Raw genomic sequence first — 23,453 nt, 5'->3', positions numbered from 1 at the left:
TATTTTCCTGACACAGCACATGCACTCTCTTCTCAGGTTTGTCGGGAGAATGACCGTGACCCAACAAGGAGAGGAGATAGTGAGGTAAGACTTGCTTCAGATCTGACATTAAGCAGTTTACATTGAAAAAAAAAAGAAAAGGATGATTATTAGAGTAACAGATCAGCATTGCAAATATATAATCTATTTTTAATGACTGGTTGGGTCTGTTCCAAACCCTAGTCAGCTGCCTTGTTGTCTACTGCCGACATGGGCAGTTTCTTTCTAAGGCAGCATCTTAACTGAACCCTAATAAGTGATTGATTTGAAACACTCTACATAGGCAGCAACACGCTTCACACAAATATTGCTCCTCAAAACAAAACTCACAATTAATTTCAGTAGAGTTTGATGTTAGGATGTTGGTGGGTGATCCTCACGAAACCTGTCAAGGAAATGTCCCGGTCATATTTAACCCCAAATTAATACATAAAAAGTATGAAGTTATATATTTGCATAAAGAAAGTTAAGCCTTCATTTAGTGTTGGGTGTAATCAGATTATGCAGTATTAGTTACTGTAATTAATTACTTTTTAGTCTGAAATTAGTTTAACATATTAGACATATAAATTCTTGTAATTAGATTACGGTTACATATATAAATAATTTAGGTAATAATTTAACAAAGTACATTATGGGGTTACACGTATTTCTAAAATAATATTATTTATGTGGAATGCATTTAAAAAATGAATTATGTTTATATGTATGTCTGTTTGCATTTCTGTGTCTGATGAGTCACTACGTGTGCTGCTGAGTGAATGACTTCTGTACAATTAACAAGGAAGAAATATAAACAGTATTTTGAAAGAATCAAGGGGAAAGTAACTTAAGTCAAGTAATTAGTAATGTGATTACTTTTTAAATAAGTAATAATTAAAATAATATGATAACCTTTTTAGAAAAGAAATTGGTACTTTGTAATGGATTTCTTTTTTTCAGTAACTTTCACAATACTGCCTACAGTTAGGACAGTTAATAATATTTGCACATTATATTATGTTCAGGACACTTAAGCACATTTTCTCCACAAAAGATTTGGCCAAAATAAGGTATCATTATGTTAGGAACACACCTATGATGCATTAAAATGCTGCCTATGTAGACAGCTCACTAGTCGTTGTGTGCTGAGTGTGGTTTAATATAGAAGGCTGTGTTTGTTGATTTTAAATGTTTTTTTAATTTTTTTTATTTTTTTATTGCTTTTTTCAGGCCTTTAGGACCAGAGAACCTCCTGCTTCGAGGAGCAAGATTAAAAAACACCAAAGAGATTTTTGGTACAGCATGCACATTTTATTGTGTATAAAAAAAAAAACTACTTGTTAAATATATTCACAATGCATTTAACTTTAGTAATGTGGCATCTTTCTAAATGTGACTGAATATTTAGCGGGAAAACTTTATTTTATCTCTAAGAAGTTATTTGGATTACTATTTAATGGCTATGATATTATTGGTTACTATTATATCACTACCCACATGGAATTTGTTTGACAGTTTTTATGTTGATGATATGAGAATAATACATTTTCTATCATGTAGGTGTGGCAGTGTACACAGGCATGGAAGCCAAGATGGCTCTGAACTACAAGTGCAAATCCCAAAAGCGCTCGGCAGTAGAGAAGTATAATTTACTTCCACATTCTCATGACTGCTTTCCCTGAGCAGTTTATTACCTCAACATAATCTCTCTCTCCTGTCTCTTGTGCAGATCCATGAATACATTTCTCATCATCTACTTGGGCATTCTGCTGTTTGAAGCTGTCCTCAGCACTATTTTGAAGTATGCCTGGCAGGCAGAGAACAAGTGGAATGAGCCTTTTTACAATGAAAAGACAGACCAAGAGAGAAACAGCAGCCAGGTCACTACATCTTCTCTTTAGTGATGCAGCAAAAATGAAAACTCTGCACAATTCTGCGCACAAAACTGAAATTTATGGAAAATAAATGTCAGCTGATTACCAGAAATTCACACTAAAATATAGTGACAACATTTCAGGCATTATGGGATGTCATTTTGGTGCCTGTATATTTTATGGTTCACAACCATTGTATCATTAAATGATGTAATGTTAAAATACCAAGCTACTGGAACAACATTACTGTAAATCTGCTGTAATTGTGGGTAGGTAACAGAAATTGTGTAACACAAAACACAATCAGGATAATACAAATGACACTAAAATAAAGAGTAAACATTAACTAATCAAGATGAAATGTAACAAAACTCCCCAATGTATAAAACTTATGTCAAAAAACATAAAATTTCAATAAGAATATAATGAATTTCAAAAAAATATGAAATGGGTTGGGTCACGCATGGACTTCTGGGAACAACCGATTGTTTTTCATTGTAATTAGATCAATAGTTTTCCATAAAGGCACATGTATTGCACATAATATACATTTTCACTATTAACTGTAAGGTAAATCATTCATTATACTTAAAAATATATATATTTTTACAATATTTTACCATAAAAATTACAAGCATTTTCTTGTTAAATATAATATTAATTTTTACCGTATATGTTAAGGTTAACCAGTTAACCAAATAACAGTTTTTTTTACTGAAGCATTTTTACATTATTTTTCCATTCAAATTACAAAAAAATGTATGGGCCAAAATCAAAAAATCAATCAATCAATAAATAAAACTATTTTTAAATAAGCCTTTGTTTGGAATAACTAAACATTTCTTCTTAATGTCAAAGTTTCTGTTATGCATTTTATGGCATTTTCATTATTACATTTAATAAATTAAATTTCATTGTACATTTCATATTAAATCACACAAGGTCAGAGACCTTCGTCAGGCATTTGGAAAAAATTTCGATCTGCCAGCATATTTAAAACATAAATTAGCCAATACAATTGTATTTCAGGTATGTTACAATGCCAATGAGAAGTTAACCAAACAGGTAGTCTATCACCAGATGCAAAGTGCAGTTAACCTCTCTTCCTGGTGGAATCGCAAAACAATGTCAATAAAATAGTCCAGTTTTAAATACAGAGGTTGAAAATAAAACCCATTTTTTTATTAATTCAAGTTGTGTGGTTTTTGTTTTTTTTAAGCCTTAAAGGAATATGCTAGTGTACTCCTAAATGTTGACAAAATGCACTTTTAGCAGATTTAAAATGAAAAGACTTTTCTGGGAACCAGAAATACGGTCCAAAAATATTGATGACTCGCACTGCACTCATTTTGTCCAGTCACATGCTTTAGAATGAGATTGTCTTTCCCTCTAATACCACCTGCCTCTTACTAGCGATACCAAGTAGCAAATCATGTTTCTGTTCTTCAAACCAATTCACAGGGACTTTAAAGGTGTCATAATTAACAAAATATTCTATGCTATTCACAAATCCCATCACCACAAAAAGTAACCGATAACAATAAAAAAAAAGTAACTGTTATGTGACATTGAGCTCATATTTGTCATTAGCCGCTTTTCCACTATTGGGCCAGTGTGAACCAATGCTATCAACTGGCCAGCCGGGGCCAATAGCCTCGGACCTCAAGCCACAAGACCAAAATTGATCTGCATTCCCACCATCGGGCCAGTAACTCCGCACTGTTGCCCTAAAACCCGCCCTTAATACGCTGCCCTGGTGCCAACATTACACAAGCAAGCAAGAGGGAAGCTCAAGCTGAGGTATCATGTTATCTAGTTATCTTGAATATCGAGTTTATATCGAATGTAAACATGAGCTAGCTAGCAAGATAAATTAGCAATAACAACTCACCGACTGTAACTGCCATGGTGTCCCGAGTGGTCTCTTCACTAACGGGGATGATGTCCCAGCACACCGGCTATGAAAGTTCACTGATCCATGGAAAGTCATTTCTTTGGGCACCGCTTTGTCCATTGGGTGTTTTAATGGATTTGTACTATGCCCACATTTTTTTTTTTCCCAAACCTGTACCGTTGTGGTCTGGACACATATCCTGACAAGTTTGGTGAAAACTTTGACATTAAACCTGCCTCAATCCCTGGTTGGCTTTTTTTGGCCCAAGGGTAATCGCCGGGCCAAAGGTCATTGGCTGTTGGCCCCGAGGAGGCCCCAGAAGTGACAGTGGGAATGCAACTGGCCCTGGCACACACTAGCAGGCTCTCATTTGGCCTGTTAGTGGAAATGCGGCTATTGGTGCATCACTACATTCAAGCATTCTCTAAACTCATGATGACTGTGAAAATGAATTCACAATTCAATTTCACAGTATGTTAACCCAACATATGTGATACCAGGCAGCATGTCTGACTCTTTGATGGCCCACATCACTCACGATAAAATATGCTTGTTTTGCACTTTTGTTTTTTCTGAAGATGTATGGCTCTCTTGTCTTCACAGATTTTGAAGTTCATTTCAGACTTCCTGGCTTTCCTGGTGTTGTACAACTTCATCATCCCCATCTCACTGTACGTGACGGTCGAGCTGCAGAAGTTTCTGGGCTCTTTTTTCATCGGCTGGGACTTGGATCTGTATCATGAGGAGAGCGATCAAAAGGCTCAAGTCAACACATCAGACCTGAATGAGGAGCTCGGCCAGGTGTGTGTGTGTGTGTGTATTTGAAACTGTTTGCCCAGTAAGGTTCAACACTAGCTGTAATTTGTGTAATAATATGTTCATGTTGTGCCCCAGGTGGAGTACGTTTTCACAGACAAAACGGGAACTCTCACCGAGAATGAGATGCAGTTCAGAGAATGTTCCATTAATGGCATCAAATACCAGGAGATCAACGGGAAGCTCGTCCCTGAAGGAATGACAGAAGACACGCCAGACGGATCTGTGCCTTGTCTGGTAAAGTTAAATTTCATGTATTCAACCTAGGGGTGGGAATCAGCATGGACCTGGCAATGCGATGTTATATTGATATATGAGTCGCGATATGCATTGTTTAGTGTATTGTAATTCAAATCTGAGATAAATTGAAATCTTTTTTTAAACAAATTCTCATTCATCTTCACTGGATTTTGGTGCTTTGTGCAACAAGTGCTGAACTTCCTGCTTCATTTTAGAGCCATAGAAGCAGCAAATATGTGTGTAATCATGATTTAAGTGTGATAAAATCACTTACAAACCTTTTCTGTGTAAAGTTATAGCCAATTTTACAACTTTGTTACCATGACGATGTAATGTCAACAAACCCTAAAATGACTATAAAAAAAATTTATTTAAACAACTTTACAGCTAAAATAATACACAAGTTTTAACAGAAGAATTAATGCAAGGGTTTTTATTAAATTATAGCTTCTTATTTCTTTGTTTAAACCCTCCAATAATTGTCCACATTCACTTTTGTCCCCATCCACTGTAACCTCGATTTTTGCTTTTTTTTAAAGAAAAGGTGGAACGAGTCGAAATTAATTTTAGTGGTAATCAACATTATGCCACAAATACTGTCCATTGAGTTTAACCTGTATTGAACCCCGAACATTCCTTTTTGTGCCATTTAGTGGCGGGTTTATCAGTGGGATTATGCCACAATAATTAAATTGCAAAAATTGCAGTTCTGTTTGTGAGAACCAGGCAAACTTTGGCAAATCTAGTGAAGAACTCATTGTAATAGGTATTTAATACTGTATTTGTGTGTGGACATATTTCAGAACAGAGAACACGAGTTGTTCTTGAAAGCCGTCTCGCTGTGTCACACAGTGCAGATCAGTTATGATCAAACAGATGGACTGGGAGATCCTTTCTCGCATGCCAATGGCTTCTCGTCGCAGATGGAGTATTATGCCTCCTCTCCTGATGAGAAAGCCCTCGTGGAAGCCACCAAGAGGTAAGAGCACAGCTGCTGTAGCTCTGGTTTCTCAGTCGTCTAAAAAAATGTTGCTTGACAATATTTAATACGCTATATTCCAAGTGTTCTGAAGCCATACTGTATCTTTGTGTGAGGACCAGGATAAAATTAAGGTTGAAACTTTTTCTATCCCTTGTGTAGTGATCGACTGATAATGGGTTTTTAATGGCCGATGCCGATATCTAGAGAGCAGGATGGCTGATAAGCCGATATAATGCCAACATATACTGTAAGATATCACACATAGTAAATGACATGCACATGAAATTGCTAAAAATTAAATAAACTTTTATTTAGTATAATATTTACTCAATTTCACACAAAACTTCTGGGGAAAAAAATCTGGAAAACAAACAATTAAATTTTTGTATGTTTTAGATAGTAGATAGCAGCTTCTCCTGGTTTCTGTTTAGTCAACCCATATACATATAGAAATTGTTAGAACATATTAATAAAAGGAAGAAGGAAATAACAACAGTGCACATAGTAATCCCATCACCACAGACGGTATATATGCATTAGCAATCACATTTTCTCACAAAAAGACCTAATAAAATAATAATAATAGCTAATAATATTAATTATTATTATATAAAAATAGTACCATGTTTCTGTAATAATTTCTTAACTTGTATGTGGCATTTCTATGCAGTCTGGTTAAACCCTCAAGCCTTTGTTTTAATGGAAAACTGAAGAAAGAATTTTGAGTTTCTGTTAGTAGCAGAGTTGACAATTACATTTTAATGCAGTAGAATTTTCTCTCTTCACTGTTTTGGGGTTATGTTAGATGTGGACGGTAACTTTTAGCAGCCTAGAATATTTGAAATTATGCAAATGTGCAATAAGTCAATCTGGATCACTGTATTTATAATGTACAGCGCATGTTGGCACACTGAACTGAACTCGATCATGTCTGTTAACTCTGAGCATAAGAGGGAATTTTTTTTTTTTTTAAGCACAGAACCGCTCTGAAAACTCTACCATGAACTTCATGCATGCTCAGATTATGTGTAATACACTACAGAGAACAGATCTGCACACATACATCAAGCGCAGCGAGCAGCACGTGCAGACTATTCATTTAATTAAATCGCAGTCCTTGCGGTTTAATAATCGCTCTCTCGTGTGGATTCAGCGAAAGCAACTGACTGCTTCCAGTTTACATGGCACGGATCACCACCTGCTTTTGTCACGAACTGACCGTCGTGCAGAATTCGTGAGTCAGAGGGACACGGTTTTGATCCAGGCTGATAGAATGGGTTTCAGAGGAAGATCTGTAAGCGCTTCACAAGAAGAAATCGCTAGATTTGTGCAAATATTATAAGGTTTGTGAATGAAATCTTTGAAAATCTGCATATTTGTAAATGGTATATGATATAAGTTTTAGTACTTTTTGTCTTTTAGACAGTTAAATGTTATAGTGAGCTGTTGAGCACTTAACATCACAAGCTTGTGCCCGTCTCCTGGGCTGGCGATACTGTTTAAATGAGACTGTGTTGCACGCTGGTCTATTGTTGTTGTAACGATGGCACATAACAAAACGAACTGGGACTGGTCATTTACATGCCTCAGATGGCTCCTTCACATGCAAATGGTTGATTCTCAGCACAGTCGAAGCTTGTAAAATGAATTGACCGAACGGGATAACATTTTGGACGATGCAGCCATGGCGATATATCTGTTGACCACTAATCTTGTGTGTGGTTTTTTAATTGCAGGATGGGGGTCATGTTCACAGGCAGCAATGGAGAAAACATGGAGATAAAAACATTTGGAAAAGCAGAGAAGTACAATGCATTTTGCATTTATAATATATATGCAAATGTGTCCAATATAAAATCTCATAATAGCTTTTAAAGTTGAGTATTTAACAGCTGTCGTTTTGCACACAGGTATAAACTCCTTCACGTTCTTGAGTTTGATGCAAACCGCAGAAGAATGAGCGTGATACTGCAGACTCCATCAGGCATGTGACTCTGAACACTGTTTATTATGTGACTGCAACACACGAGGACTGACCTAATGACCTGCTGTCTCCCATTAGGTGAAAAGGTGCTATTCACAAAAGGAGCTGAATCAGCCATTCTCCCCTATGCCAAGAGCGGAGAGATTGAAAAAACCAGAGTACATGTGGATGAGTTTGCTCTGGTGAGCTTTTAAAACATCCTCTCTGGACCATAGCAAAAAATATATACACATGATTTTGCACCACTAACTGCTTTCAGAATGCAAACCAAAAAGAAATTATTTAAATCTTTCTGAAAAATTTAACATTTTGTGTTTTATTTTAATAAAAAACTAAACCAATAACCAAATGTACAGTGCATTTATTAAATAAAATGCCACTGTGTATTATTATTTTATTTCAACTCCTAACTGATCCAGCAAATTTACAGTAAATTAACACAAGCTTTAGCCAGATTCAAACAAAAAACCAGCGGATTAAAATTAATTAAAAAAGTACATTATAATAATAAAAGCTTTTATAGACTATGGAGATGAAGGGATGTCACATGTTTTTGTTTACAGAAACAGATTGCAGTTGCAACTGGTTTAATTTACACTAAATTACACTTGAGATCCGGTTTTGATGCTCCGGTTCCTGTTTGCTTGGCAGCAAAGTTTCCATCTTTTGAACCCTACAGAAACGCCCATTTTGTTACGACCCTTCAACATGGCTGCCACAATTGTTCCCCCTTTGAAGTGCCCTTTGGAGGTGGATTTATCCCATTTGGAACACATGATAAAACTTTCACTGATGGGATGTGTTAAGAAACAATCGCCACATTGAAATGATCCTGCATTCACTGAATACTCTCAATTTATGTGCTTAAAAATATTAGCTTAATTATGGACATGGAGCTTGAGGTTGTTGTTCTAAAGCAACTTCTTTGCCTGTATTTCAGTTGCAATGTGTTATTTGCAGTCATAAAAAAAAATACTGAGTAAACCTTTAAATGAGCTTTAAGCATATTCGTTTTAGCAGTGGTATCAAAATTCACATGGAGAATAATAAGAATTCACTGGTATTGGTATTGTGTAGCCCCTGCATACGCTCATGTTTTTTTCCTTGTCTTTATCTTTTGTAGAAGGGTTTGAGGACGCTGGTGGTGGCCTGCAGACACTTTAGTGTGGATGAGTATAAGGAAGTGGACAGACGGCTCCATGAAGCCAGAACGGCACTACAGCAGAGAGAGGAGCGGCTGGCTGACGTCTTCAACTTCATCGAGAAAGACCTGGAGCTGCTGGGAGCCACTGGGGTGGAGGACAAGTAAGTCAGCTCTTACACAAAAAACACAAATGCAATCTTGAGGTGGAGGCTGAAATTTCAAAAGTTTGACTTAATCAGAGTGAGATCATTCTGTCAAATGGGATTAAAGGGATAGATCACCCAAAAATGAAAATTCTCTCATAACATAAGTGACGTAAGCATGTTGGTATTTTCAAATAAAAGCAAAGCCAATGAAGCTTGTGAACAGCGTAGCAACCGCTAAAACAACGAGATGCAATGCAGCAGCCCAAGACTGTCTGTCTGTCATAAATGTACATAGATATGTATACACTGATGAGCCAAAACATTATGACCACTCACAGGTGAAGCGAATAACGTTGATCATCTCCAAACAAGGCCACATGTCATAGTCTGGGTAGATTAGATGGTAAGTGAACAATCAGTTCTCATAGTCAACGTGCTGAATGCAGGAGAAATAGGCAGGAGTAAAGACCTGAGCGACTTTGATAAAGGCCAAATTGTTATAGCCAGACGACTGGGTCAGAGCATCTCTGAAACGGCAAGGCTTGTGGGGTGCTCCCGGTTAGCAGTGGCGAGTACCTACCGACAGTGGTTCGAGGAGGGACAAACCACAAGCCGGCAACAAGGTGTTGGGCGCCCAAGGCTCATCGATGCATGAGGGCAACAAAGGCTATCCTGTCCAGTCCGAACCGACAGAAGGTCTACTGCGGCACAAGTCACAGATAGTTTTAATGATGGTTACAGGATGAATGTGTCACAACACACAATAATGAGCTCAGTAGTTGATAATAGGACTTATCAGTTGTGCACACCCTGCGGTGTATGGGGCTGCGTAGCAGTAGACCGGTCGAAAAATGCCTACAATGGGTACACGAGCATCGAAACTGGACCTTGGAACAGTGGAAGAAGGTTGTCTGGTCCGATGAGTCCCGTTTTCATTTACATCATGAGGATGGCTGTGTACGTGTGTGCCGTTTACCTGGGGAAGTGATGGCAGCAGGATGCACTGTGGGAACACGTCAAGCCGGTGGAGGGAGTGTGATGCTCTGTGCAATGATCTGCTGAGAAACCTTGGGTCCGGCCATTCATGTGAACATTAATTTGACATGTGCCACCTACCTAAACAGTTACAGACCAGGTACACCCCTTCATGGCAATGGTATTCCCTAATGGCAGTGGCCTCTTTCAGCAGGATAATGCGCCCTGCCACACTGCACACATTGCCCTGGCCTCCAAATTCCCCAGATCACAATACGATTGAGCATCTGTGGGATGTGCTGGACCAACAAGTCTGATCTACAGCAGCTCTACCTCACAACTTACAGGACTTGAAGGATCTGCTGCTAATGTCTTGGTGCCAGATACCACAAGACACCTTCAGGGTCTTGCTGAGTCCATGCCTCGGCGGGTCACCGTTGTTTTGGCAGTACGCAGAGGACCAACAGCATATTAGGCATAATGTTTTGGCTCATCAGTGTATACTGTGTATGTATGTGTGTGTGTGTGTGTGTGTGTGTGTGTGTGTGTGTGTGTGTATGTGTATGTGTATATATATATATATATATATCTCAACACTGGTGGCCAAAAGTTTAGAATAATGTACAGATTTTGCTGTTATGGAAAGAAATTGGTACTTTTATTTACCAAAGTGGCATTCAACTGATCACAGTGTATAGTCAGTATATTATTAACGTGAAAAATTACTAATACAAATTTTACATTTGTAAATCTTAAACTACTTCAAAGAGTTCTCATCAAAAAATCCTCCACATGCAGCAATGACAGCTTTGCAGATCCTTGGAATTCTAGCTGTCAGTTTGTCCAGATACTCAGGTGACATTTCACCCCTCTTCCTGTAGCACTTGCCATGGCTGTCTTGTCGGGCACTTATCGCACACCTTACAGTCTAGCTGATCCCACAAAAGCTCAGTGGGGTTAAGATCATAACACACTTTTCTAATTATTTGTTTATAGAAATATTTGTTTCTTTGACCACTCTAGCCTTTTCTTTTTGTTTTTCTGTTTCAAAAGTGGCCTTTTCTTTGCAATTCTTCCCATAGAAGCCTGCACCCCAGAGTCTTCTCTTTACTGTTGTACATGAAACTGGTGTTGAATGGGTAGAATTCAATGAAGCTGTCAGCTAAAGACATGAGAGGCTATTTCTCAAACTAGAGTCTCTGATGTACTTATCCTCTTGTTTAGTTGTACATCTGACCTTCCACATCTCTTTCTGTCCTTGTTAGAGCCAGTTGTCCTTTGTCTTTGAAGACTGTAGTGTACCCTTCTTTCCTCAAAACAATGATTGGCTGACGAGTTACTAGAGAGAGCTGTTTCTTTTTTTGCCATTTTTTACCTAATATTGACCTTAAGACATGCCAGTCTATTGCATACTGTTGCAACTCAAAAACAAAGACAAAGTTAAGCTTCATTTAACAAACCAAATAGCTTTCAACAGTGTTTGATATAATGGCTATTGATATTCTAGAACCAAATTATCAATTTAGCATGATTACTCAAGGATAAGGTGTTGGAGTGATGGCTGCTGGAAATGGAGCCTGTCTAGATTTTATCAAAAATGACTTTTTTCAAATAGTGATGGTGCTGTTTTTTTTACATCAGTAATGTCTTGACTATACTTTGTGATCAGTTGAATGCCACTTTGTTGAATTAAAGTACCAATTTCCTTCTGGAACAGCAAAATCTGTACATTATTCCAAACTTTTGGCCACCAGTATATGTATGTGTGTGTGTGTGTACACATAATATACATTATTATCCTAAACAATAGTATTTTAAATATAATTTATATATATATATATATATATATATATATATATATATATATATATATATATATATATATATAAATTATATTTAAAATACTATTGTTTAGGATAATAATTATAAGTAATAATAATAAGTAGAGCCCGACCGATATGGAATTTTTGAGACCGATACCGATTTTAGAGAGGGAAAATTCACCGATTACCGATATGGTGGCCGATATATTTAATTTTTGAGCTGGAATGAAAACAGACCTTTTCTATGTGGAATTTTCACCGATTTTGCACCAATATGACTATGCAACGGTGCTCAAAAGGCTGCTTTCTTAAACAAATATTTTTATCAAAGAATATTTGACATTATTATTATACATTGTCAACAAATTCTAGAAATGAACACTGAGAAAATAAAGAATAAATAAAAATACAATAAATAGCTTAATAAACATCAGTACTGTATGTTTAGTATAAGTCAATTGCTGACCATTAAAATAAAGAATAAATAATATAAAATAAATAGCTAAATATACGTCAGTACTGTATGTTTAGTATCAGTCAAATGCTGACCATTAAAATAAAAATAAAATAAATAGCTAAATATACATCAGTACTGTATGTTTAGTATCAGTCAAATGCTGACCATTAAAATAAAGAATAAATAAAAATAAAATAAATAGATAAATAAACATCAGTATTACTGTTTAGTTTCAGTCAAATGCTGACTATATTAATACTGCCGAGTCAAGATAAACAGCGGCAGCCGTGTTACACTGTATTCTGCTATACAAATTCAGGGGAAACTTTCTACGGTGGAAAACCAGACTTTTAAATATTACATTTTATAAATGACACGACTGGAATTGTCCGGTTGAAGGGTGTACCAAACTGTGAAGCCTGAACAAAATAGTTTGGTGAACACGTTTACACATTAGCTTCCACTCAGCTGACAACAATGAAAGTAGCTACGTGATTAGCTAGTTAGCTATAAGCTCGTCGTCACGGAGAGTAAAAGACGGACGTTGTTTATTTTACTTTCCAACATTGTGTCTCACCAACTAGGTAATAACATAGCGTGAAATCAACACTCAACAGACACAATCCACCACCGCACCGTTGTCTGCTGAGCTGCAAAAAGATGCTCTGATGTTTACCTTTCAATCTGCAACATTACTGACTGCACTGACAAACTATAGCTGGCTAACAGCAAACAGACATGAATGACATGGTTGTCAGAGACAAGGCAACGTTTTATTAGTTATATTGAAAAGGGAAAATGATGGGGTCATTGTTTAAGTTTCCAGTATGTATTTAACAGACAAGTTAACAACTTACCATGATGACACCGCTGAACTCCGCCCTGTCTGCAGAGCCACCGTCAGTTCATCTCTGTAAACAATGGAGTCTATGACACCAATTCTAAAGCATTGTTTTCTGCTTTATATGTTCTGAAAAGTTTTCATATCGCCGCATATCGATAAAATATATGCCGATACCGATATATCGGTGAAAGGCTAATATCGGCTGACCGATATATCGATCGGGCACTAATAATAAGTCATACTGGTAACTAAGAAGTCATACAAGTTTAGAGCAACTTGAGGGAGTAAATGATGGCACAAATTTAATTTATTGTGAACTTCCTGTAAGCTTACACTATAAAATGAACAAAAAAGTTTACTTGGAAATTCTAAAAGCCTATTTGCAATTATTTATGACATTTAGTCTTCAGCAAAATAAATGATAGTGACAGGAGTGTGAGAAGTTGACTAATGATTATTGGATGGCTCTCCTGCCTGGAGAGCAGGAAGTCAGCATGAGTCAGTATTCGGCTGTAGCTAATGCAGTTTAACACTGTGACTCATGCGTCTCTCCGTGGACTTAAGGTCAGCCATCAGTCTCTGTTTGCAAGTGAACAGCAGCACAAAACCAAGTTTAAAGCCATGCAGGGACACAGGAACGTGTCTGTAATAGTACTGCACCGACTATAATTGTGAATTCCATGAGCCTTTTCACAAACTATTAAAACTATCATGCCACAAAGCCTACAGTCTTACACACATCCTCCCTAGTCTACTCAGTGAGTATCATCCTCAGATATGTGTGCCAGCTCATGTGAACAACTTCACAGTATTCATCACAAGAGCAAAAACAGTGGGTTTGGGACCCATCATGATTTTGTAGAACCATATATAGTGTTTGTCTTTGTGCTTAGCTGTTGCATTGGGATGTTTTCATTTCAGTAGATTGGTTCATTTCGTTAAACCGGTTCAAAAAACAATTCAAAACTGTAATCACTCAAAAGTGTTCTCAGGAGTCCCTGCACAGCATTTTACGTTTAATTTTTCTGTTCAACATTATATTTTTACTAGGTTATTTTAATTTATTTACATTTTTTTTATTATTAATAACAACATAGTTAAGAACATCACTAAACAACAAGAACAGTGTTGTCAATATTAATAATATGGTTAACTATTAAGTTTTAGATGAAAGAAGATGGTTAAATGTTGTTTAGTAAAGACAATATTATTTTTTTAAATTGGTCATATCATGTTAAACCTGATTGTCCAATTTTTATCCAATCCAAAAACACCCTAATGTACATAACTGATATAAAAATAAGAAGAAACATAACTATTTCAGTCAAATATATTGAATTGAAAAGGGTCATGCAGGGACTTCCACACTGGGAACTAACAATTATTGTTTTTTACAGTATTTTTAACAATAGTTTGTTTTATATGTATTGTCTAAACAGTTTTTGTCTTTTTTAATATAAAACATTTTCACCATATATGATAAGGTTAGCCAATTAACAGTTTTTTACTTTAGCATTTAAAAAAAAAATCTGTTTGAATTACCGTAAATATACTTATTGTCTTAAGCATAATATACATTTTACCATTAACAGTGAGGTAAAGTCATACTTTTTAGATCTAAACATAGTTTGTACAGTATCTTACTGTAAAATTACATGAATTCTCTTTTCAAATATAATATACTTTTCCGTTATAGTAAAAATAAATTTTTTGTCTTAAAATAATATATTTGCCGTTAACAATGACGTAAAATATTACTTTTTAAATCTAATCATAATTTTCTTTCCATTAAATGTACTGTAAAAGTACCCTTAGTCTTAAGCATAATATACTGTACATTTTAACAGTAATTTACTGTAAAAATACATGTATAGATTGCAGTCTGGTTCCAGAAGTAAAAATCGCATTCATTTATCCCATAGTCAATTGGGACGATTGATTTTCATCTATAACTTATAAACCTTTAAAGACTCACATACCGTGAGCTACGAGGTTGTTCATCGTTGTATATGCCTCAGTTGAAGCCATCTGTCCATGTTATTTCAACTTCATTGTTTGAAAGCGGAATTCATGGTAAACATCTACTTTACCCATGGTACAGCAGAGAACGATCTACCAATCAGAGAACCATGGCCAACGAAACCCTCGAAAACGTGCTTCGGAGTGACCACCCACTCCCATTATGCACTGTGAATGATATAATCGAGTCTGCCTCCCGTCACCCTTAAACTAATTATATATTTGTACATATCGGAATATTTTGAAATAAACGTAAAATATTTTGTTTCTTTTTTTTATCCCCTTTTCTCCCCAATTTGGAATGCCCAATTCCCAGCGTCAGTACTCGCTGAGTCGCTGAGAGGCCCCAAATATTTTGTTTTTATACTTATAAACAACCTTAAATCAATACTTTTATATATTCTCATCGTTTTTTGTTCAATGACATAATTTGCAATGCTTCATGGAATTGTAGTTTGTGCCCTCATGAAAGATGGTAAGTACAAAGCCTTGTACATTTGTTTTTATGTCCGATTTACAAATAATTTTTTGTCTCAAAACAAAGTTCGTAATGTTGTGATTCACCTCGGAGGTGGGTGATTTGGTTCATGGCTTACAACTCTTTTACGAGGGATTTTATAAAAACTCAATGAAAGAAATTAATGGGGAAAATACTGCTGGAACCCAGATGGCTGAAAAAGTGGGCAGGCACTGTTGCACTCTATTGTCTTGTTAATTATAATTACATTGTTCACCGTATATAATAATGTTAACCAAGTATGTTTTTTGTTTTGTTGTTGTTTGTTTTTTACTGTGTAGCAATTTAACTTTTTTTTTCATTTTTTTTGTTAAAATTATTATTATTATTTTTTTATTGGCTCATAAACATGTAACAAAGAAAAAACACAACATATATACATTGAGTCAACATTTAACATTTTACCCCCACTATTACCCCTCCCCAATCACCAAACCCAGCTCGACCACCAACAAACACCCCTGCGGTCACACATAGAATACACACACACCAAAGATAAATGTTTGTCCCCCAAATTTATGACCGCCCCATCGCCCAGAATACAGAGTCTGGGACAAAACAAAATTCGAGTGCCCAAAACATCACATATGAAACTCTGAACCTTCAACCAAAACTCTTGGATCTTAACACACCCCCAAAAAACATGGGTTGTGTCTCCATCTTCTGATTGACTTTGCCAGCAGGTGGGTGTGTCTTTAAGACCAAGCCTATACAATCTAGAGGGGGTCCAATAGAATCTATGTAAAATCTTGAATTGCATAAGGCGAACCCTTGCATCTCTAGATGCAGACTTGACATTTTTTAGAATTCTGGCCCACACTCCCTCCTCCAATACCAAGTTTAAATCTTTCTCCCATAATCTCTTAAGAAAAGTTGAAGTTCCATCCCCCAGACTCTGAATTAGCAGGAAGTAATACACTGATGCCTCATGACCTTTTCCAAAAGTAGTAATCATCACTCCCAGAGTATCTGCCGCTTTAGGGGTGTGTATGCTACTCCCAAAAACAGTACAGAGCAGGTGGCGCAGCTGTAAATACCTATAGAATTGAGATCTGGGAATCCCAAAATGTTGAACCAAATGTTCAAAAAATCTCAACACTCCACTCTCATAGTGGTCACCGAGTGTAGTAACATTCGGAGCTTCAGCTCTGCCTCTGCACTTTTAATATTCCATTCCAACTCCACGAGTTCTTGGGCTTTGGATTTTTTGATGAATGAGGCATACTATATAATCCGACCCCTAAGAACTGCTTTAAGTGCCTCCCAAGCCACACCCACAGAGGATACTGAGGACCAGTTAGTCTCCATATAAACATTAATTTCAGCCTTTAACATTTGTTAAAATTCAGGATTTTGCAAAAGGGAAACATTATAGTGTCAACTATATGATTTCTCTTTGTCCTTATGTGGCAACACCTCTAAACTCACCAGGGCGTGATCTGAGACTAAAATGTTTCCAATTGAGCAATCAACAACAGATGAAATGAGGGACTTGGATATAAAAAAAAAAGCTATTCTAGAATAAATCGTATGGATGGATGAAAAAATGTATAGTCCCTACCAGATGGGTTCAGAAGTCTCCAAATATCTGTAAGGCCAAGATTTTTACACATCCTCTGAAGCGTCAGTGTTGCTCTAGGGGGCTTGCACACTTTTTTTCACTATGATCAAGGATTGAGTCCATCAAAAGATTAAAGTCTCCTCCCAATCTTATATCATGAGGTGTGCCAGCGGCTGGCAGCATCCATTCAAGATCTATAAAAAAGTCCTGATCATCAGCATTAGGTGTGAAAATATTAGCCAAAATTAACCTTTGCCCCTGAATTTCTGCTAAAACAATAATGATTCTTCCTAATTTATATTTAATCTGTTTGAGACATTTGAATTGTAGATGTTTACTTATCAGTGTAATGACTCCCCTGCTCTAACTCGAGCCAGCACTAAAGAAAACATGCCCACCCCATATATTCCCAAATTTTTCAGCTTCCTGCATGGAAAGATGCGTTTCTTGAAGAAACACTATATCATATTTCTTACATTTAAGAATAACCTTCCTTCTTTTTAAGGGGTGCCCCAGCCCATTCACATTCCATGTGGAGAGAGACAATCTGCTCATATTAACATTTGACATATTAGAAAAAATAGATTGTATGTCAAAAACAAGATTATAAAGACCACATTCCAACATTAGTGTAACAATCAAACCACAATCGAACCAAACAAACAGAAAAAAGAAAAACGTGCACATTAACCCCGTGCACGACAGCACCAACCAGCATCCATCTGAACGAATGTTCAGTAAGCCGGCCCATTCGGCCGATACATGAGTTCAACAAAAGACCCAATCACTCCAATGTCCTGCAAGAGATATTCCACAAAACAAGCTCCAGGCCACAGGAGGCATAAGCACCAAAAACATGCAGATTCATCCACAAGCTGTCCCGAAGAAATGATATTACACAAATATACTCCAGCCGCTAGGCAGAACCAGCACAAAAATAAATGAAAAAGGCACCCAGCTTCGTCGGACAGTCAAGTGTATGTTCAGTTAAGTCAGGCCCACTAGACAGCAACATGAAAATCACCAAATGGCTTACTCACTCCATTGTATTTTTGAAGGACAGTGCTTGCTGTGGGCATGTAAATTCATTACGGCCATCCTTAGTATCTGTTCTCAATTTGGCCGGGAACATCAGTGCAAAAGTAACCTTCCTTTGATGTAAGAGATTATTGCATTCCCTGAATCGTTCACGTTTCTCTCTTGTCGAATTCGTAAAGTCTGGGGACAAGAAAATGCTGTGTTCTTCCAAGAAAGCCTTCCTTTACTCCTCGTCTCGTGTAACACAATATCTTTATCGGATGATCTCAGAAATTTGGCCAGAATTGATCGGGGCCTGTCTCCCTCTGCGGATCTCTGAGCCGGAACCCTGTGAGCTCGCTCGATTTCCAGCTTATGGCCTGTTATATCGAGTAGACTTGGGAAGAGCCCATCTAGGGATTTTACGATATCTCGGCCTTCCTCATGCACAGGAATTCCAACAATTCGGATGTTGTTTCGTCGATTACGATTCTCCAAATCCTCCAGTTTTTCCCAGAAGCGCTGCAAATCCACCTTGGTCGCCCGAGGGCCGACCGTCCCTTATTACTCTCCCTAAAGCTGGATACAGATTTATTAACCCTTCACATTTGCAGTGTGTGCTAGTCTGGACTATGTTCGCTGTTTATATAGCATTATTTTATAATTACCAAATCTTGAATGCCTAATAATGCAAGTATTGGGGAGCAGTGCTGACACAGTTTTTGATTGTTTTTCAGTCAACTATTGTAATTTGATTGTGTGCTTCACATAAATTAGGACATATAGCTATCAATGATTGCTGGGGACTGAGTGCTTTTAGGTGATTTTGTCAATCACTTGCATGTTTTCATTGTTTCATTCTTGGAAGAAAAAAAAAGTTCCACGCCTGTAAATATTGAGGGGTGTTTGCTCTGCAAAGTTGTTAGCTAATCATAACAGTGGGCATATCTTAAAGTAGAAGTATGCAGAAACTGAGCGTTTCAGACAGAGGGCCAAAGACAGGGTAGAAGAAGGTCATGTAATACTACATTATTACTATTTTTGTGCAATAAACTTTACCAACATTATAAGTTAACCTCAAGGAAGAAGAAAAAAAAAATGCATGATATGACCCATTTAAATACAGGTTCAGAGTTATCAGAGGAACTCTTCAGATGTTCTTTTTTTGGTGTGTGTGTGTGTGTATGTAAGTCTGAAGAAGACAGTGGCTTATAAATTTGATCCTCAGGAGGCCAGTCTACAGCAAAGTCCTCAAGAAAATCTCATCTTCAAAGAGGACCTCTGCTAAATTTAGGATCTTTTTCATCTTTAATGCTTAATTTTTCTTCTCCTCCTACTTCCTCATTTACTTGGCAAAATTGTTCATTGCTGGCACTTCAACATATTGGCTGTGTGCATGATGACTGTATGGAGAACAGAAAGGTTTGAGTTTGGCTTTGATCAGGGTGAGCCACTTCTGAGAGTTGTGTTAAAAGCTGCCTGGTAATCTTGATGTTTAATCAGGCCTCAGGGAAAACAACAAGCCATGACCACGTATGTAATTATGCATCCTTTACAGGATATTGCTGCTGTCCCTCCAGAAAATGCCTAGAGCGTACTTAATCTATTAAAACGTTCTAGAAAAACGTGGATAAAATATATAATTATACCATTATTTTCATAATGAGTTTTAAAGATTTATTTTAAATGTACTGTATTACTGAATTTGAGGGGAAATTCAACCACTTACATTCACTTTGTCAATGTAATAGAGCTTTATCAGAGGAGCAAAAATATATAGTGTTTAAGCTCTAAGGGTGTTTTAAAGATATCCTGTTTCAGTGGCATACCCAAAATTAAAGGCTTATAACTCAAAAAAACAAAAACGAGTATGTAAATGTTTGGTATCATTAGCCTAGTTTCCATCCACTTTTCGTGCTATTTTGTTATCGACAAAGTGAAAATGCGTAAAACAAATTGTGCAAAATTTGCCGTCTTCTGCCTGTTTCCATTCAAATGGCCTTTTATCGATAAAAATGGTATGCGTGATGACGTCTTGCCTAAAAAAAACACTTTGTCGCATAAGTTTTAGTTTATCGCTAAATAAATTTGCCCTTAAGCCATTTCCATACAGAAATGTGTTTATCACTAATTCGCCTCCCAGATGTCCCTATTTCCTTTCCTCCAAAGTTTTGGTAAAATGGGGAGAGTATTGAGACAATTTATTGAAATTAGCCAGCTTACTGTCATTTTAATTTCACAAATAAAAGCAATCAGAAGACAAGGAATTGCAATCAAAAGGGAACAGTTGCCCTTCTGATAGGACTGTAATATTGGTCCTGATGTTGCACCTATAGCAGGTTGCCACCGGTTCTGACCTGAAAGCTAATCATCATGGCCCTGTTCAAGCTGACAACCTGCACCAAGTAGTGGGGGAAACTTTCGGTCTTAGTAGAAGGACCATCCATCGATGTGTATATGCTTTGTGAATAACTATTAAAGAAGAATTTATGCGGTTTAATATCAGGGTTTACATATGATACATTCCTGATATTCAATAGGCTATTTTGAACAATCATCAAATCTAAGGCATTGCCATCACAACTGCATTATGTCCCGCATATTTGTCCAGCATCTTTTAACGACCAACTGAACTTGATTGTCATCTAAAATTAATTTGTGTCATAATGCAGTTTACATTTTCTGAAGAAGCTCAGCAAATGCGATCTGAGGTAAAGAGGGTTAGATTTAAAATATTTAAAAGTTTTAAAATGTTCAAAAGCTAGTTTTCTGAAAGTGAACTCAGCATTGGACAAATAGTTCTGATAGTTTATAATCTTGAAAAAATGAATGTCATTCAGACGACTTTTTTGTCTACAGAACAGGGTAAAGCTAATTTAAGTTTGCGTAAAGAAAAGGCCTAAATAGGTCGTTTGGTAATTAATTTTTTTAATTTAATGCTTTTTTCGTTTGGTAATTTATTTAATTTACTACTGGGAATTTTGGCAGCGTTTTTTCAAAAATAAGCTAAACAATAATTTGATAGAATTGGGCTATGTTAGTGTTCCAAAAAAGCACACTGATGCTTTTCTCCTAGTATTGTTTATTTATTTTTAATTTAAAACATCTTTGTGCACAGAAGTGATATGTTTTTTGTATTGTGGGCTAATTCCATGACTGCTGTCTATTATTTTGAATGGTGTGTAAAAGCAACTTTAATAAATAAATGGATGGCTTCCACGATTTAATTAATCACAAACAGTGGCCATTCATTTGTTCTCCATGCACTTGTCGATGTGCATGAAATTAGATATTTGTGTTGGCACTCCTGGAAATGTCATGACTCAGATGTGTTTGCAGCATCGGATCTATATGCCGTTAAGATCAATCCTTAATTACGTACAATAAATTGGCTTTCAAGGATGTATACCTTGTCGTCATGATTAACACAGGCTAATGTTTGGGGTAAACTCTGTCATGTGACACTACATACTCGACAAAAAGTGTTTCCAAACCAGTTTTTCGCGACATTTGAAGTATTGACATAGAGTTTATGCGCTAGAGTTAAACGGAAAAATATTGTCGACATTTGTGAAATTTTAGCGATAATTTGTGTTTCTATCAGCTTTAGTTTGATGCGCTAAAACTTTACGCTAAAAAAAAAAGCCTTGGATGGAAACTTAGTTATTGTAAAGAAAAAAGGAAAAAAAAAGACTCTCTGAAGCTGGTGAAAAATCACAAAAAAAACTTGAGCCCAAACTTTTTTTTTTCTTATTTGACATTATATATCTCAGGGTGTAAATAAGGTGGCTCAGAAAAACTGCTTTTGTTTTGTTCCCAATCATGTCAACTCAGTAAAATTTTGTTGTGAGAGGACAAAGCAATCAAAAGTTGTAGCATTACAAAAATAATTTTTCCTTGTGTCCAAAAATGTTTTCAAGTGTCCAAAAGCCTCCCCAAATAAATTAAACATAATAATTGTACATAAGAACTAATTACACATACACATACACAATGACTAAAGGTTTGCATAGCATACAGACATGATTTTAGTAATAAGATTTCACAGAATGAGTTTCATTCTGTGCCATTTGAGTCATCATTGAGTATGTGTAATGTACTTGGCACCCTCTCCTGGTGGCCATGGGTAACTGTCACCAATCAAATGTCTCTCTGCCCAGATATGGATGACTTTTTGCACCAATCTGAACCCACTCTGATACATGATGCTGCATCATTTCTGAAGATGTCATCTGACCCAGGAAAGCTAAAGTTTTCAACCAGATAGCAAGATGCCAGATAGCCAGATGCTGTGTGCACATTGTGCTTCATCTCAATTATCAAATGATATATGCAACAGATTACCTTGTGTGTGGGCTCGTTTGAAAAATAATCGCCACCTCTAAGTAATGTGGTGTGATATTTTGTTCTGTTTATTTTTCGTGAAGTTATAAGCATAAAAGCGGCAAATGAGCAACACCTGTTCACATGAAATATAAATCAAAGATGTACACTTAGCTATTACGCACTATATTTTTGTCTGAGTAAAACAAATAGGCTGGTTGTATTCTAATCTTGATTAAATCAGATTTATAAAACCGTACATATGCCAGAACCTGCACATAGTTCCCTTAATAAATCCCAGCTAGCGGAAGATTGTGCGTACATGCACGTGATTCGTTCCCCACCCTGTCTCCTCCTCAAAATAACCATATACGGAGTGTACAACACCTGTTTTTACTATGCATAATCCTCATCTGCATACAGTTACCATGTGCATTTCACCATCCAAACACGTGATTACTGCATTTAATGGTACGAGGAACTGTATTATAAGAGATAACATGACTGTAAATGTCACATGTGCCCAAAGGTTAGATACTGCACCATGGAGAAACATTATTTAATAAGATATGAACTTGTTTTCATAGACTATATCTTGAATATCCCTTGGCACAATGGTTTTTATCGTTGCAGACATAAATCTAACCTAAGCAATTTTGCTTCTCAGAAAACCTTTTAAATCATTTTACAGGTGTTTTTATTGTGAAGTTAAATATTTAATACTGGAAACAAAACTAAAATTATTCAAATTCTTGAAAATATCTCAAACTAAGAAATCTTCACTGTCATTTTTAATTACTGTATGTTCCTTCTCTA

The 23,453-nt window shown here is 36.5% G+C and overlaps 1 protein-coding gene across 10 annotated transcripts in view; it reads left to right on the top strand.

Annotated features, from left to right (window-relative positions):
* Window positions 1-23,453, top strand: part of LOC127438127 (phospholipid-transporting ATPase IF-like) — a 105,590-nt gene that overhangs the window by 38,287 nt on the left and 43,850 nt on the right. For all 10 annotated transcript variants that reach the window (XR_007896653.1, XR_007896650.1, XR_007896651.1 and 7 more), the window contains 11 exons: window positions 37-84; window positions 1,252-1,316; window positions 1,582-1,663; window positions 1,751-1,901; window positions 4,393-4,590; window positions 4,684-4,842; window positions 5,649-5,824; window positions 7,564-7,632; window positions 7,738-7,811; window positions 7,890-7,993; window positions 8,935-9,116. Coding sequence is in view for 6 of the 10 variants with exons in the window: in XM_051693441.1 (XP_051549401.1) it covers window positions 37-84; window positions 1,252-1,316; window positions 1,582-1,663; window positions 1,751-1,901; window positions 4,393-4,590; window positions 4,684-4,842; window positions 5,649-5,824; window positions 7,564-7,632; window positions 7,738-7,811; window positions 7,890-7,993; window positions 8,935-9,116 (1,308 nt within the window). In the remaining 4 variants the exon portion in view is untranslated. The remainder of the gene's footprint in view (window positions 1-36; window positions 85-1,251; window positions 1,317-1,581; window positions 1,664-1,750; window positions 1,902-4,392; window positions 4,591-4,683; window positions 4,843-5,648; window positions 5,825-7,563; window positions 7,633-7,737; window positions 7,812-7,889; window positions 7,994-8,934; window positions 9,117-23,453) is intronic.

Source organism: Myxocyprinus asiaticus, chromosome 49 (genome assembly GCF_019703515.2).
Source record: "Myxocyprinus asiaticus isolate MX2 ecotype Aquarium Trade chromosome 49, UBuf_Myxa_2, whole genome shotgun sequence".
Lineage (NCBI taxonomy): Eukaryota > Metazoa > Chordata > Actinopteri > Cypriniformes > Catostomidae > Myxocyprinus > Myxocyprinus asiaticus.
This window is presented reverse-complemented; position numbering and strand designations above follow the sequence as displayed.